Below are 17,661 nucleotides of genomic sequence, written 5' to 3'. Positions count from 1 at the left end.
TGAGAGATCCGGAGAGTACGCTGGCCACGGAAGCATCTGTACACCTCGTAGGGCCTGTTGGGAGATGCGAGCAGTGTGTGGGCGGGCATTATCCTGCTGAAACAGAGCATTGGGCAGCCCCTGAAGGTACGGGAGTGCCACCGGCCGCAGCACATGCTGCACGTAGCGGTGGGCATTTAACGTGCCTTGAATACGCACTAGAGGTGACGTGGAATCATACGCAATAGCGCCCCAAACCATGATGCCGCGTTGTCTAGCGGTAGGGCGCTCCACAGTTACTGCCGGATTTGACCTTTCTCCACGCCGACGCCACACTCGTCTGCGGTGACTATCACTGACAGAACAGAAGCGTGACTCATCGGAGAACACGACGTTCCGCCATTCCCTCATCCAAGTCGCTCTAGCCCGGCACCATGCCAGGCGTGCACGTCTATGCTGTGGAGTCAATGGTAGTCTTCTGAGCGGACGCCGGGAGTGCAGGCCTCCTTCAACCAATCGACGGGAAATTGTTCTGGTCGATATTGGAACAGCCAGGGTGTCTTGCACATGCTGAAGAATGGCGGTTGACGTGGCGTGCGGGGCTGCCACCGCTTGGCGGCGGATGCGCCGATCCTCGCGTGCTGACGTCACTCGGGCTGCGCCTGGACCCCTCGCACGTGCCACATGTCCCTGCGCCAACCATCTTCGCCACAGGCGCTGCACCGTGGACACATCCCTATGGGTATCGGCTGCGATTTGACGAAGCGACCAACCTGCCCTTCTCAGCCCGATCACCATACCCCTCGTAAAGTCGTCTGTCTGCTGGAAATGCCTCCGTTGACGGCGGCCTGGCATTCTTAGCTATACACGTGTCCTGTGGCACACGACAACACGTTCTACAATGACTGTCGGCTGAGAAATCACGGTACGAAGTAGGCCATTCGCCAACGCCGTGTCCCATTCATCGTTCGCTACGTGCGCAGCACAGCGGCGCATTTCACATCATGAGCATACCTCAGTGACGTCAGTCTACCCTGCAATTGGCATAAAGTTCTGACCACTCCTTCTTGGTGTTGCATTTGCTCTGTCAGTCAGTGTATACGAAGCTGCATCTGTGAGTAGTACAAGCACTTTACAACAATTAGTTTCAATTTCAGATGGCCACAATAGTCGCAGAGAATCATTTACAAATCTTGCTATTGTGCTATGGTTGGTTTTCTCTAGTACTTTACAAGCAAGAAGATGTGGCTTACCGGGAACGTCTGGATGTAATTTACCAACCACGAAATTTGCTATGTAACGGCCACACGAATCCGCTGTCTCATCCACCAATATCCAGACACAGTTCCTTCCGATATCAGAACGGATCAATTCCAGGGTAGGCTAGATTCATATAGCGGAGGTAGGTAATTTTTCCTAAGAGTTGATTCATCTGGGATTTTTTGATTTACGCAATATTTCTCGAGAAATGATCGCAGAACTGGATTGTTTAATTTATTCCATGGAATGTTGCTGCATACGAAAGCCCTACTAAGATCATTTGAAAATGTATTAAGACTACAGGACTTGGGCTTTACCTGTGTAAAAAGTAGTTGTTGTGGTGTGCTGTTCTTCTCCTCCTTTGCTTTAATATGTGCAGTTTTTGAATGCTGTTCAAGCTGAAATTTCTTTTCACATTTCACTTCCTTTAAGCAAACTTGACAGTACACGATGACACCATCTGTTGAATAGTCCCTATTACCCAACACCCACTGATTTAGTAAATCTCTTCTGCTGCTCTTTTCCTTAGGCATTTTTTAAAAACTAACACTTTTAGAAATGAGATGCAGGGCACTAAAATGGAACGTAACTAGTGAACTGAAGACCAAGTGCCCAGCCCCCTGAGATTATTATCTGCTGTGGTAGAGAAAGGAATTCAGGGAAGTCCAGCCTGCCTACCCACACCTAAGCTATCTGTTGCCATTGTCAGTTGTGAAAGTAAAGTGCCGTTACACAGACAGTCGAAAATACCAACTAGCGAGGGATGCACATAAAATAGGCAACTAGCTAGGGATGTATAAAACAGATTTATTTTAGTAGTTCTTGTAATTATCCTTAAATTCCGACATTATATACCGGAATATGCTGTTACGTCTAGAATATGCACTAACCCTCAAAATATGTCAAAATATGCAATTGCATATGCGCATATGCATTTTTTTAAAATCCGGGCCCTAGTGATAGGATAGAGAAGAATAAATTGAGATGGTTTGGGCATGTCATGAGGCTGGAGGAGGGAAGGATACCAAAACAAGTGCTGGAGGCTGATAGAGGACAAGAGGGAGACCCAGAGCAGGATGGATGGACTCTGTCAAGAACAGTATAAGAAGAAGACTGAACTGGAATACAATTACTGAAGAGAAGGCAACACCCCGACCTGGCAGGAGCTGGACAAGGGGAAATGAAAATGATCATGATGACCGCACTTCATCCAAAAAAATTGTTGGTTACGCCACTATTGCACAAATAACCTCAATTACAAGAAGAGCAATACGGCTTTCGAAATGGAGGCAGTTAATGGAAAAACATTGGGAATATGGAACAACCCATCTGTTCCCGCTCCTCACTCATTCCCGTCAACCCCCCCCCCCCCCACTCCTTCCCCTACACGCTCACTACTCCAAGCAGCATACAGGCTGACCAGAATAACAGACTCAGACATCTACAGTATATTCCCCATAACCACAGTTTTAAAGATTTTTTTCGAATTCCTCTTCAAAATAACTGCTTCTTACTTTCAGACTCCTAATTTTAACATCTTTGAACCAAACCTGGCCTTTCAGTCTATAAATACTTTTGAGAGAAGTTCTCCCTCTTGAACAGCATAATACAACGGAACTACAGCCTTCAGCTATTGAGCGAGATTATTGAAAAGTTATGGAATGGAAATCAGTGTGGAAAAGAGTAATTTTAATTTAAGATGTACACACATTAAGGTGACAATATTTCATGTTTTAATCGACAAACGGGCAGGACAAGTCCAGCATCTTTTAAAGTACACTAATATCTATCCTTGTTCTATATTTGTTTTTGAACTGTGGCTGAAGATGTCCTTATGAGGACAAAACATGTACCTGTATGTTAATGTTATTCTGAAGGGAATAAATGTGATTTGTATTGTAAAAGTGGAATTCTCCTAAAAGTACCATAACACTTGTGGGGTCAGCAGAGTGGTTCTAGAATGAAACTGGACTATGACAAGGAAATGTGTTTGTCACCACTGTTATTAATGCTTAGGGAAGAAATAATGAAGGAGACAAGGGGCCAGTCAGCTGAAGGTAATTCTGTGGGGAACAAAAAGAGAGGAAGTACAAGGGAAACTCGACATATTGAGCGAGATTATTGAAAAGTTACGGAATGGAAATCGGTGTGGAAAAGAGTAAGACATTGGTTTTGACTAGAAGAGAAAGGGAAGGCAAAATATTTAAAAAATTAAGGGATATAACCTTGAAATAGTGGACAGCTTCAAGTACTTGGGAAATAAACTGATGCAGGATGCAGGGATATGTAGATCAGTAATAGGATTCAACAGGGAAATGCATTATACCAGTGTGGAGAAAGGAAGTACGAATGAAGTGTAAAGAGGTGATGTGTAAGATGTACTACTGTACAATATTGACATATGTAGTGGAGACCTAGACACTGACCAAAAGACAGATTTTTAAGAAGTATGATAGGAAAGAGTAAAACATGAGGACATCAGAGTGGAAAAGCTTTTCAACAGAATGTAGAGAGATAAACTTAGATAATTTGGACATGTTAAGATGATGGAAGAGGGAAGGATGCTGAAGCAGATGACTGAGACCTAGAGAAGAGGCGACCTGGATTAAGGCAGTTGAAAATAATCAATAGTAAGCTCATCATCAGTTTTCCCTTCCAGCGAGCCGGGTAGGGTGTTTGAAAATGAGTGTCTTCCAAAGTTGCCTATTCAAAAAGATTTTGTTGTCCAAGACAGATTCCCAATTCCATCCTCTACTCTCCACATCTTCCCTCAGTTGGTCCATGCATCTTCTTCTTGGTCTTCCAGCTGGTCTTCTACTTGTTATTCTCTTATCCAAATAAGCACATGGTAACCTTGTGCTATTCGTTCATTTAACATGCCCAAACCATTTAAGTTTAGATGACCTAAGTTTCCTCCATCGATTCATTTACACCTAGGTTAGATCGGATCTCATCATTTTTCACATGATCAAGTCGTGTCTTTTGGAGGGCAGTTCTAAGAAATTTCATTTCACAGGCTTGATTCCTACTACAATCCTTTGATGTTAGTGTGCAGGTTTCCAGAGAATATGTAAGGATGGGAATGAAATTTGACTTGTACATGGTCATTTTTGTTCTTTGTGGGACCTTCTCATCCCATAGTAGGTGTCTAACGATACTGTAAAAGTCAGAGCCTTTGGTTACTCTGTTATTTCTATCTCAGCTCTGTTATTACTTGCCATTACGCTTCCTAAATATCTGAACTACCTCAACTTGGTGGTCCTGTATTTTTATGTTGCATTCTGTATTATGTCTGCTGATTTTCAATGCTGCTGTTTTTGATGGGTTCAATTTCATTCCATAATCATCAAACTTCTTACACCATGCATTCAGATTATTTTTCACTTCCCCTCTGTTTCAGCCCATATTGCCACATAACCTGCAACACCAGAGCCTGAAGATCCTTATTACCTTTTCCTTTTAGTTCCTTTAAAATGGTATCCATAACTGCTATGAATAGAAGAGGTGATAAGGCACTTCCCTGTTGTACTCCTTTGGTTGTATTGAACCATTCAGAGTGACCATCTCCAATACTGACACAGCTTTTGCAATTAGAATATAGCATTTGGATCTTCCTAATAAGGTACTCCGGTACACCAAGTTTTCTAAGACTTTTCGAAATAGCTGATATAGGAACATCATCATACTCCTTTTCAAGGTCCATAAACACAATAATTAGGTCTTTTCGTCTTTCCCAGTGTTTCTCTCTCCACATCCTCAAAGCAAATATCAGATCTGCTGTGCTTCTTCCAGTCCTAAAGCCATGTTGTTCCTCTTCTCAGATAGGCTCTAGTATATCCCTTACTCTGGCTTCAATGATAATTTTACGGCTGTGTGATAAGAGGGTATTGCCCCTGTAATTTTCCCTTTTCCTTCTAATCCCTTTCTTAAAGATAGGAACTATCACCACTTTTGTCCAATCTTCAGGTATTTGGTTATCCTTCCATACTGTTCTGACAACTCTATACAGTCACTGTATTCCTGGTTAATCATGTCAGCTGTAACTTTATCAGCTTCTGCTGACTTACGACTTCTCATCCTATGGAGAGCTTGCTCTACTTCCGTCACCGCTGGAGAAATCATCACAATCATCATTTAATACAGTGTAACTCTGCCTCTGGACCTGATAACCGCCTGGATTTAGTTAGGAAGCGAGTCCACAAGGTTGTGCAGGTACGTTGTATCCAGGTTAAGCCACTCGCTAAGGATTTTATCGCGCAATTACTCCAAATTGCGGGGATGCTGAGGTTGGCATTTTACCCGCTGTTGCAACATGTCCCACAGATTTTCAGTGGGGTTCAAGTCAGGTGATTTTGCAGGCCAACTGAGATGTAATAGGACGGGGGAGTGTTCATAAAACCAGTCACATATGTGTCCAGCCCGATGAACTTTGCTGTTGTTGTCATGAGAAAGCAGGGTATCAATAGCATACACATTATGCAGATTCTGATCATCCAGAATGTTTAAATAAACATGCTGGTTCACGTAGTGGACACCGTAGTGAGCGGGCTTGAACCTGACCTTCCGCACATCCAGGATTAAATGCTTCATTTGGCCTTCGGTGCACTCAACGATGCGAGTCATTGGAATACAGGCAAAAACATGATTCATCAGACCACAATATGTTGAGCCAGTCAGCTACTGTCCACGTTTGATGATTTCTAGCCCATTGAAGACCCGCAGGTTTATGTGCCTGTGTGAGCAATAGCCTCTTGTGAGGTCCAAATGTTCATTGAAATGTTCTCTCCCTAACAGGTTGGGATGAACCTGCAATCACTGACTGCAACAATTCCTGCCAGGTTTGGAAGTGGTTTTGATTCACAAGCCGTGAAACGCGTCTCCGGACCCTCTCAGTCATGGTCTTTTTCCAACCACAATTTTGTCGTCGTGTTTTATGGCCACGTACAGTACACCACTGCTTGTAGACACATTGAACAGTCCACTGTGAAACACCAACAAATCCACCAAATTCACGCAAAGTATGGCCATGGGCACAGGGAAACACGATTGCGCCTTTATTCCATTGTGTCACATCCTTACATCTACCCATGTTGACGTACAATGTCCGCTTGAAACATCAATATCTCATTGATCGCTACTACGTTATGCTCACGTAGAGGTAGTGTGCATGCGGTTGAGCGGGGACTCGTTCGCCTCGCCATCTGTACAGGCTCAAAAATCCATCCGTGTGTGTGTGTGTGTGTGTGCGTGCGCATTAGGGTGATTGATTTTTCATCTGGTGAGCTTATAATCAGAAGAAACTTGGACTGGAACACTGTTAAGGAGGAACAATGTGTTCAGACAAAGGAAGGTGGAAAAGTGGTGTAAACATCCCTACCTGGCAGGAGCTGGACAAGGGAAATGGATGATGATGAGTAACCCCCCTCCAAAAGCTTATCCAAATTAGATTGAATACGGGAGTGAAAGTTCATAAAATTGTAACTGAAAAGAATAGAGAATTTCTTCAGTTAGAATGAAATCTTCGCTTGAATGTTTGTGCTAATGACCTAAGTACATAGCCTTCCAACATTTTTGGGAGTGCATGCACAATTCCGGAGCTTTTAAGTCATAGAAATGTAAAACTTGTAAAGTTATCTGAGGCAGTACCTGGTTCTTGCTGGGGGTCTGACTGCTGGCTGCAGGTACATAGTCCTTGCCCGTCACCTCCTTGTACTTGGCCTTCAGCTTCAGAAGTTGCTGGACCTCTTCAGCGACTACATCCTACACACATACAACGAACAGTCACTCACCTATCTTTCAAAATTAAATAAAGTGCTGATATAAAAACACAATAACTTTTCACTAATTTACTCGGGTAACTTAAAAGCTCTTCAGTTTGTTAAACACACAGGTTTATACTAAAACATACCTGTAAAAAAACAAGGGATAAAAATACCCACTATTAGACAAAGAATGACGTTTCGTTCTTAAAAAAACATCAGATTCTATCAAGTCACACTCAAATATTTAGAAATAATATTTATAGACATGATACAAGCTTTTTGGACTTATGCCATGTCAAGAATACAAGGTGAAATTCTTAAAAGTTTCGCAGAGAACTTTGCTCTGCATCTTCAGATGAAACTCTTGACTGTTTTTGGAGAAGTCTTGCTCGTGAAGAGTCAAGATTTTCTTCTGAAAATGCATAGCAAAGTTCTCTGCAAAACATTAAGATTTCATCTTATAGTCTTGATAAGGCATAAGCCTAAAAAGCCTATGTCATGTCTATAAGTACAGGCTGTTGAAGCATCAATGGTAACAATAATATTCATGTTTATCTCTGTTTAATATTTAGGAATATAAATTCTAGAACTTATTTTAATAATGTCTCCACTTTGTTCAATAGAGTGCATTATCATCCATTGTTTAATAATGTGCGTGGTTTTTTTTTCTTTTTTTTTTTTCCAGGTATGTTGTAATCATCATCATCATCATCACCATTTAACCATCTCTAGTTTCCTGGGTGCAGTGTAAGAGCGCTCTCCACTTATGTCTATGCAAGTAACACTTCTTTACACAATTCCACTTCTCTTCCTTGTAGATCATCTTTTATTTGAGAGATCCATCGTGTCCTTAGTCTGTCCCTAGGTCGCTTTCCCTGCCGATATTTGTCAAACTCTTTTCATGATACCATCTTCAGATCCATCCTCTTCAAGTGACCAAACCATCTCAATCTTGCCATTGATGCTTTCACGGCCCGTACATATAGACATGATACTGTATAGGCTTTTGGGCTTAAGCCGTGTCAAGGCTTCTGAGGGGTCTAAGATTGCTCTTGGTAAACTGTCAAAGTGTAGTAAATAAACAATTAAAATTCGGTACATTGATGGAATCTTATGAGACTGATGTGGTGATAGGAGTGGAATCGTGGTTGAGAGAAGGGGTGGGTAATAGAGAAGTATTTCCAGAAGGGTACACAGTCTATCGTAGAGACCGAGGAGATAACAAGGGAGGAGGGGTGTTTATTCTGGTGAAGGAGATTTATTGTTCACAAGAATGGTTTACCGATGAAAGGGATGAAATATTAGGGATAAAATTAGTTTGTGATAATATGAAGGAGGTGGGAATTATAGGAACTTACAGACCTGGAAGATAGGAAAGAGGCATGGAAATATTTGAGAAAATAACAGATTATACTCATAAAGACAATAATAATGATATGGTAATAATTGGGGGAGATCTAAATTTGCCTGAAGTTGAATGGATTGGAGCTGCAAGTGAAGCCCATGAACAGAAACTGGCAAATAAGTTAATTTGGGAGGGAGTATTTACACAAGTAGTACAAGAACCGACTTGTCTCAATAACTTACTAGATGTATTCTTGGTTAAACCATGGGAAATAGTTGATAAAACGGAGGTAATTGAAGGAATAGGAGACCATAAGGCTGTAATAATAGATGTAGGACTCGTACCAAAAAGGCTTACACAAGACAAGAAATTGTACAGAAAAACTAAAGTTGATGAATTTGGGACTTACCTTAAATTACAATTCAGTTCTTGGATAAGTGAAGGGAGTAAAGTGGATACACTTTGGGCTAAATTTAAAGGAATCATTTGGGAAGGAGAGAAGAGATTTGTACCTGTTAAGAAGGGTAAAATGACCTCAGACCGTGTTTATTATACAAGGGAAATAAGAAAATTAAAAAGAAAATGTAGAATAGTAAACAGGAAAATCAAAGAGGGTAGGGAGAGTAGAGAAACTAGAAAACAGCTAATGAGGGAACTGAATAGAGTGAAAAAGGAAGCAAAAGAGAATTATATGAATGGCATACTTCAAGAGGGTAATGACCACAAAAGGAAATGGAAAAAGCTGTATTCATATATCAGGAATCAAAAAGGAAAAGGAATCCAAATTCCTACAATGGCGGGAGAAGGGGGTGAACACTATTCAACAGATACTGAGAAAGCAAACCTATTTAGTAGGGAATTCAGAGATTCAGCAGATGACTGTCAGGAGTTCGAAACTGAAACGGAAGATAGAGAGGGAGAGACACAGAGGGAAACAAGAAGCTTCTCATTCACAAATGAAGATATTTTCAGAGAAATCCAACTGCTCCAGCAAGGAAAAGTAGCAGGAAGTGATCAAATTACTGGGGAGGTATTAAAGACAATGGGGTGGTACATAGTACCTTATTTAAAATTTCTCTTTGACTATGTCATAAATAATAGTGTAATACCAAAGAAATGGAAGGAATCTATAATAATACCAATTTATAAAGGAAAGGGTGATAAGAGGAAACCAGAGAACTACAGACCAATAAGCCTGACCAGTATAGTTTGTAAAATACTGGAGAGTTTAATATCAAAGTACATCAGAGGGATATGTGATGATAAAAATTGGTTCGTGAGGAGCCAGTATGGATTTAGAAAGAAATTTTCTTGTGAGGCACAACTGGTGGGATTTCAGCAGGACATATCAGATCAATTGGATTCAGGAGGTCAGTCAGATTGCATAGCCATAGATCTTTCCAAAGTCTTTGATAGAGTGGAACATGGAATATTATTAAAGAAATTGGAGGGAATAGGATTGGACGTAAGGGTTACACATTGGATAAAAACATTTCTAAATTCAAGGGTTCAGAAAGTCAAAGTAGGAAATAATGTATCACAGGAAGAGAAAGTTTGGAAGGGAATTGCACAGGGTAGTATAATCGGTCCGTTACTTTTCTTAATATACGCAAATGATTTAGGGAACAATATAACATCAAAACTAAGATTGTATGCAGATGACATAATTAAACACCACTGAGGATTGTTCAGAACTACAAAGGGACCTTGAAAGTATCCAACAATGGGTTGAAGAAAATAATATGAAGGTTAATGGAGGCAAATCAACTGTTACAACTTTTACAAACAGGAGCTTTAAAACTGAATTTGAATATACTTTGGATGAGGTAGTTATCCCAAGAGATGGCAAGTGTAAATACTTAGGTGTGAGATTTGAAAGTAATTTGCACTGGAAAGGTCATGTTGATGACATTGCTGGGAAAGCATACAGATCGTTACATGTCATAATGAGGCTACTTAAAGGATGCAACAAAGAATTAAAAGAAAGTTATTTGAGTATGGTTCGTCCATTATTGGAATATGCAAACAGTGTTTGGGATCCTCAACAAGAGTACCTAATAAAAGAAATAGATGGTGTGCAGAGGAAAGCAGCAAGATTTGTAACAGGGGATTTCAGGAGAAAGAGTAGTGTATCAGAAATGTTAAAGGAACTTGGGTGGGAAACTTTAAGTAAGAGAAGGGAGAAAACTAGACTTATAGGAATATATAGAGCCTATACAAGAGAAGAAGCATGGGGAGATATCCGTGAGAGGCTTCAGTTGGAAAATAATTATATCAGCAGGACTGACCACAAATATAAAATTAGAAGGAATTTTAGCAGAAGCGATTGGGGGTAAATTTTCATTTATTGGGAAGGGTGTGAAGGAGTGGAACAGTTTACCAGGGGTAGTGTTTGATCCTTTTCCAAAATCTGTACAGATATTCAGAGAAAATAAATGAAGTGTTAGAGGGCATTCGACCAGTGCAGGTTATTGTAAATAAAAAAAAAATGTGTGTGAATAAATTCATTCCATCCCCTGGTCTACGGAGTTTGGACAGCCAAAGTAGGGGTGAAGTACAGTGGGGACTTCGAGGGCCCTGGGACCGCTACGGTAGCTGTGAAGGCCCTTCAGGAACTCTGAAAAGTGGTGGCAAAAGGGGCTCTGGTTAAGACGCAGCAGGTCGTTATGCTACTTAGGTTCCAGAATGGTTAAAAAAGAAAAAAATAATAAATAAGTAAATAAATGCAATGTAAATTTTAATCTTATACCAGTTGTATAGTATCATTTGAAGTAATTCCACATACTGTATATCAGTTGACTATTTTTGTAAGTAGTACAGAGATATTATAAGTAGAATTTTTTAAACAATACAAATTTATTAAGGATGAGCTGTGTGTTTAATAGAAAAAGTTGTTAGCGTAAATTGTATAATATTGTATTATAGGAAAATTTTCTTCTCTTGTTAATTTAATATTTAGTGCTTGACAATAGTGTATTTTAGTGTACCATTTGCCACCGAGGTAGAAACCTCATTTGCAAATAAAGAGATTTTGATTTTTTCGATTTTTTTAAGAAGAAGTCGTGGACAGTCGTGATTTTCTTCTGATTTTACTTTACAAAAACAATATAAATATAAGTCACCACCTTATCAATACAAATACTTAATTTATATTGTTTTTGTAAAGTAATATCTATCAATACGGAAATGAAACTTATAAACAACAACATTTTCTTCTGATGACGCAGAGCACACTTCTCTGCAAAACGTAAAGAATTTCACCTTATTTTCTTGACACGGCGTAAGCCCAAAAGCCTATACAGTATCATCTCAATCTTGATGTTGCTAGAATTTCATTCGAGTGGTTTTGCTTGGATGTCTTTGCAGACCTTTTCATTCCAGATCTTATCTCGTCTCATTTTCTGCAGCACTGACCTCAGAAATTTCATTTCTGCAGCCTGGAGTCTGCTGTTATCCCTTCTGTTGATGGTGCAAGTTTCCAGACCGTATGTTGTTAGTGGTACAAAGTTTTCTCAGATATTACTTTTAAGTTGCATTTGGCTAGGTCGACGCTGGAAAGTATGGCTTCCTTCCATTTTGGCATTGCAAAATTCACATACCCTGCTTTTAAAAATTCAAAGCAGGGAAAAGTATTTTTCGTATACTGTTTTCTTCAGCATTTACTGTGCAGTTCCGTAAGTGTTCAAGATTTAGAGGGCAAGTAACAGCCTTTCCATTTTGAAATCTGGCACTTCCAAACCGCAGGGTTTATCTAGTTCACTAACGTAACGTTAAAGGATTTCAGCCTGTCAAACACTAATTTTAATTGGAGAGTTCCTCAATTCTAACTGAACGGCAAGGTGCATTGGCCAATACAATTACCACATTGATTTCATGATGACAAAAATCATTCACAAACTGTTCTTTGAACACATCTCCATTCATTTCCGAATGCTATTTAGTGGAGGTAGATTTGAAACATAGCAACCCTCCTTCACAAAACCTGAAATATGCTTGATTTTCCTTTCCCTGAAGGATTCTTTTAATGAACTAGTAAGGAGAGATATGACATTACTGAGCACTTCATTAAGTGCTAACTTTCAAGTATTAAAAGGTGGTGGTGTTAGAGTCAACAGTCCACAGTAGAGATGGGGAGATTCTGAACGAGTGATTCATAATGAACAAATCATTGCACTGAACGACGGAATAATGATTCAGTGTACGAAATGAATCGACTTGTTTGTGAATCGAAAGCTGAATCGAGAGATGGCAGCCGCAACTCGTTCCTTGGTTCCTCGTTCGTTCTGATTCATATCGCCAAATCGGGCATCCACCATTTTTGAATCAATGACAACTTGTGAAGAACGACTCTGTTATTTTTTATTTAACCTCAACTAAAAGTCCAGTTCATAAGTCAAATACTCCTAACCTAACCTTACAGGAATATATATTTTTAAAATAATAAGTTGTTATGTCGTTTCAAGTCGTACACTTCACGGAACTGTAATATACACTAAACCTCCAGCTCAATGTGAAATATTAGGTTAAGTTTATTTCAAGGTTCCGGTTCCCGTTCTTGTAAAGTACTGAGAACTAACGTGCGGAACATGGAGGCCCGTTCTCGTTCTCAGTCCCGGCACAGATTTGTTTCCTATTATTGCATTTCCTACTACAGAGAGCGATGTGACTTGCCTAAATTTGCTATCTAGTGAGAAGCTTGTGAACTTAATGAAAATCGTAAGGAATGTTGTTAAGAACAGTCAAAGTTCAAAAAACCACAACGTACCAGTTACTTTGTCACGGTTGATTATTTCACAGTCAAGGTGATTACATTTACGTTTGGTTTGATATGTTTTAAAAATATTTCTTCGCTAAAAAAGAATTAAAAGTAAAGAACTGATGGTGAGCAGCTGTCAATATTCATTTTTCGAATTGCCACAAAAATGTTCATATCTACTATTAATTTCAAATACGATTATCGTATAGTTTTGAATGGTAGCTTTGAAGAATGTACGTTACTTTCTTAAAATCACAGTTAAACAGTTAAAGGGTTAGTCTGAGAGTGGTTTCGACTGTAACCTCTAGAAAGGATATTGCTCTTACCTTCAACATTTCACTGCTTGTAAACTTGTAAAGCAGTGGCAGTTGAATGGTTCATCTGAGTCCGTGGTTTCGCTTTCTGCTCTCAGTCAGGTGGTAATCCAAGGAACGAATCATATTGGCGAATCGTTTGAAATGAATCAGTTCTTCTAAATTAATCAGATTCCACATCTCTAGTCCACAGACTGGTTTGATGCAGCCATCCATTCCACCCTATCCTGTGCTAACCTTTTCATTTCTACGTAACTGCTGCATCTTGCATCTGCTCTAATCTGTTTGTCATATCCACACCTTGGTCTAGCCCTGCCATTCCTACCACCTACCCTTCCCTCAAAACCCAACTGAACAAGTCCTGTATATCTTAAGATGTGTCCTATCATTCTAACTCTTGCCCTGGTCAGATTTAGCCAAATCAATCTCCTCTCACCAATTCAAGTCAGTATCACTTCATTCTATGCATCTCACCTTCAGCATTCTTCTGTAACACCACATTTCAAAATCTTCTATTTCTCTGTCTTTCTGAGCTAGTTATCGTCCATGTTTCACTTCAATACAATGCCATGCTCCAGACAAAAGTGATAAACGGGATTTAAACATAAATGTTTCTTCATTTCTGAACAATTTTCAAAAACTGGAGAAAAGTAAAAAAGGGTCTGAATTGATAGAATGTTCTTCCATGAACAAAACATGTCATTCTTTGTTTATTAGTGTGCGGTTTCTTTTTACAGGTATGTTATAGTGTTACAGGTGTTAAACACATCAGACGAGAAAGATGATGATTTTCTCTGGAAACGTTCAAGTGTAACACCAGCAGCATTTCATTCTGCAGTAGCAACAGTGAATAGCATGTCGTTACTCTATATACAAATGTGATTGGTACTTGAGTGAGCATAATCGTATCTATTTTGCTTCAGGTGGTATTATTAGCTCACTTTGGGAAGAGTATCTGTCACGTACTTGCACGCTGCTTCAAACAAATATCTTCAATGTGCCAAATGTAAGCTTTCAAATGACAATTGAACTCTGTATCTCCTAACGGTTATGTATGCACGGTGTATCATAATAGTGCAAATCAAAACAGCTGTAAGTACACAGTGAGACAAAACATGTCCCTCTCATGCCGCTCTGAAAAGGAATTGAAATTTTAAGTATTATTATTATTATTATTATTATTATTATTATTATTATTATTATTATTATTATTATTATTATTACAATTTGCTTTATGCTGCACCAACACAGATAGGTATTACGGCGACAATCGGATAGGAAATGCCTAGGAGTTGGAGGGAAGCGGCCATAATCTAATGTACAGCCCCGGGATTTGCTTGGTGTTAAAATGGAAAACCACAGAAAACCATCTTCAGGGCTGCCAACAGTGGGGTTTGAATCCACTATCCCCCGGATGCAAGCTCACAGCACGACCAACTCACCCGGTACATCTGATGAAAAGGAATACTCAGAAGCTATGAGTTTACCGAGCAACAGTTCTCACTTTAGGTAGATGAAAAATATACCTTTGCCTAGTATTGCGACGAGGAACATGTAATGGAATCAACTCCCATAATGTTGAGCAATTCACTCTATTCATCAGACACTTATAAAGAAGGCATTGGAACATCTGCAGTGTGAGTGCAATGTCCTCATACTTATAATCTCACAAAAAGACTCTTAATAGGACGAAGAGAGAGAAATGCCTTTGTAGCTGATCCATTTCATGACTTTTTTTAAACATATTCATTAACTGCATGCTCTATTACAATTTAAGTAACACTACACGCATTAGAGTTATTTTTGTAGTCATGATTACACATTTCTTTTCGTTATGTTACCTATACCTACGCGTTTGATTTTTACGGTTTTTATATTGTGTTTGCGGAGGACCTTGGCAATTCGATCTGTGGTGTTGTGAATGTAAGGCAAGTAGGCAGTTCCTATCGTGTTTGGCACCGCCACTAAAATTGCTCACAGTGTGAGTAAAACCAAGGACAAATTGTCCCCGCTTTTACATCCTGGGGTATATGAAATTCCCTGTACTTGCGGTACGGTATACATCGGCCAAACATGCCGGGCCATTGGTACCTGTAGCAAGGAACATGAACATAACATTCATCTCAACCAGCCAGACAAATCGGCAATAGCTGAGCACGCTCTATCGTAGGGTCATGATGTCATGTTCCAAGACGCTAGAGCTCTTACCCACACTAGACACTACAGGTCCAGGATTATACAGGAAGCTGTAGAAATACATAAAAATCCTAACAATTTCAACAGGGACACCGGCTATCAATTAAGTAATATCTGGCTGCCAGCCATTAAGGATTTACGTAGGTAGTTCCCTTCCCTGTCCCTTCACTATCGTTATTTCGTCTCGGTGTTTTCCAAATTCACACGTTCCTCATCGCCAGATGTTTCATTCCAGGCTTGTGTCAATGCCATATATTACGTACACATGTTATGTGACCCTCTGAGACTGATTCTGATGGTTCGGTCAGCTTCTGCTTCGAACGCTAGTGCTCTGCCACGTCCGAGGGGCCAACTGGTGACGAATGAACGTACCATTTCCCCTTCTATTAAAACGTCTACGTTTCAAAAAGTCATTGTTTAAGAAGCCTTTCTCGTAGTCAGTCGACATTTCCTTCTGATGACGCAGAGCACAGTTCTCTGCGAAACGTAAAGAATTTCACCTTATTTTCTTGACACAGCAGAGTCAGTTTTGTTACCGGTACTGATATCACGTCATTCATATCATCTCATTAATTCCTCTGATGAGGTTGACGTCAGGAAGGGCATACGGTCGTAAAAACTCCTACAAAGATTCATCTCACTTGATACTCAACCCCGTAGAGGAAAATGATAAGGGTATCGTAGTATCATATCATGCAATATTGATATAAAAGAACGTAATGGCCAGTTGTTTGTCTCTTGTCACCTGAGCAGTAGGCCTACCACACAGTAAACCTGATCACTGCTTTCATTTGAATTATCGTCTTGCGCCGCCAACTTCCCTGCCACCGACATGTCGTCATTCTAAATGACATCATCTTCACTGCCATCTCGTCAACCACATCAGCTATGCACTGCAGCACTGCAATCAAGAGCATACAAGGTCCCGTCTTTCTGAAAATTTTAAAAATAGTTTTGTTCCCGACTATAGAGTTTAAACAGTGTGAATCTATTCCCAAATGGGTTTTAGAGATAGTCTCTGATATTCCCAATTGGTGTATGTGTAGCAGAAGCCACTCCTTTAGAATAAAGCTGTGCTGTAGGTGTGCCAAACCACCAGCTAATAATTAGTGTATGATAAGAGTTGTACTTCCGAATGTAATACATAATGACTGGACGCATTCTTTTGATAACTGCGGCTGTAGAAGCCAAACACTTGTTTTTAAGTATATTTCATGCTTGTTCTCTACATTTATCGCATCACGATTTACGTAAACAACTGTACACGAGATAAGAGAGACCGCACTGTTTAGGTTACTTTAAGGTTAAGTTTCAATATTCCACCTTTACAATACCATAAGTTTATTGTTTATTTATTTAATAACGATGTTTATTTAATAATGTTGTTTAAATAAATAAATAATAAACTTATGGTATTGTAAAGGTGGAATATTGAAACTTAACCTTAAAGTATACGTACGACATACGGACTTTACGATGAAATTTATTTTATGTAATTGTTTAGGTTAGGTATCCTATCACCCAGACAGTGCCAAAACTTCCACGACGGAGAGAATAAAAGTAAATAACAGGAAAGTTTGCCGCATTTATGAATATCTGTTGGTGTGGTGGTATAATGTGTTTATCATAATGTTTAATTTCATACGTTCATTGTCTCCATTTTTTATTAACGCATACCCTAGTATGTTCTGTTTGGCGTCTCTGAAAATTGTTTAAAGTAAGTGGGGACATAAAATTATTATTATTATTATTATTATTATTTGTTAGGTCGCAGTGTATGTGGGAATTACCATGGTATATCGCTTTTGTCAATTGCAGGTAAAATTCTTGCAAGAATTTTATTAAACCGGCTCCGAGTTATCTCAGAGAGGACTTTGCCTGAGTCTCAATGTGGTTCCCGAATCTCCAGAGACACAACAGATATGATCTTCCGTGCTAGACAACTCCAGGAAAAATGCAGAGAACAGCAGCAGCCTCTGTATTTAGTTTTCTATGATCTGGAAAAGGCCTTTGAATCAGTACCAAGATCTGCTATGTGGAAAGTATTGA

General features: G+C 39.6%; 1 protein-coding gene across 1 annotated transcript in view; it reads right to left on the bottom strand.

Moving 5' to 3' along the window:
* Window positions 1–17,661, bottom strand: part of GluProRS (Glutamyl-prolyl-tRNA synthetase) — a 399,755-nt gene that overhangs the window by 155,383 nt on the left and 226,711 nt on the right. The window contains exon 17 of the mRNA XM_068230702.1: window positions 6,886–6,999. Within this exon, the coding sequence (XP_068086803.1) occupies window positions 6,886–6,999 (114 nt within the window). The remainder of the gene's footprint in view (window positions 1–6,885; window positions 7,000–17,661) is intronic.

Source organism: Anabrus simplex, chromosome X, assembly GCF_040414725.1.
Source record: "Anabrus simplex isolate iqAnaSimp1 chromosome X, ASM4041472v1, whole genome shotgun sequence".
Classification (NCBI taxonomy): domain Eukaryota; kingdom Metazoa; phylum Arthropoda; class Insecta; order Orthoptera; family Tettigoniidae; genus Anabrus; species Anabrus simplex.
The sequence above is the reverse complement of the archived record's forward strand: the minus strand, read 5'-3'. Positions and strand labels throughout refer to the sequence as shown.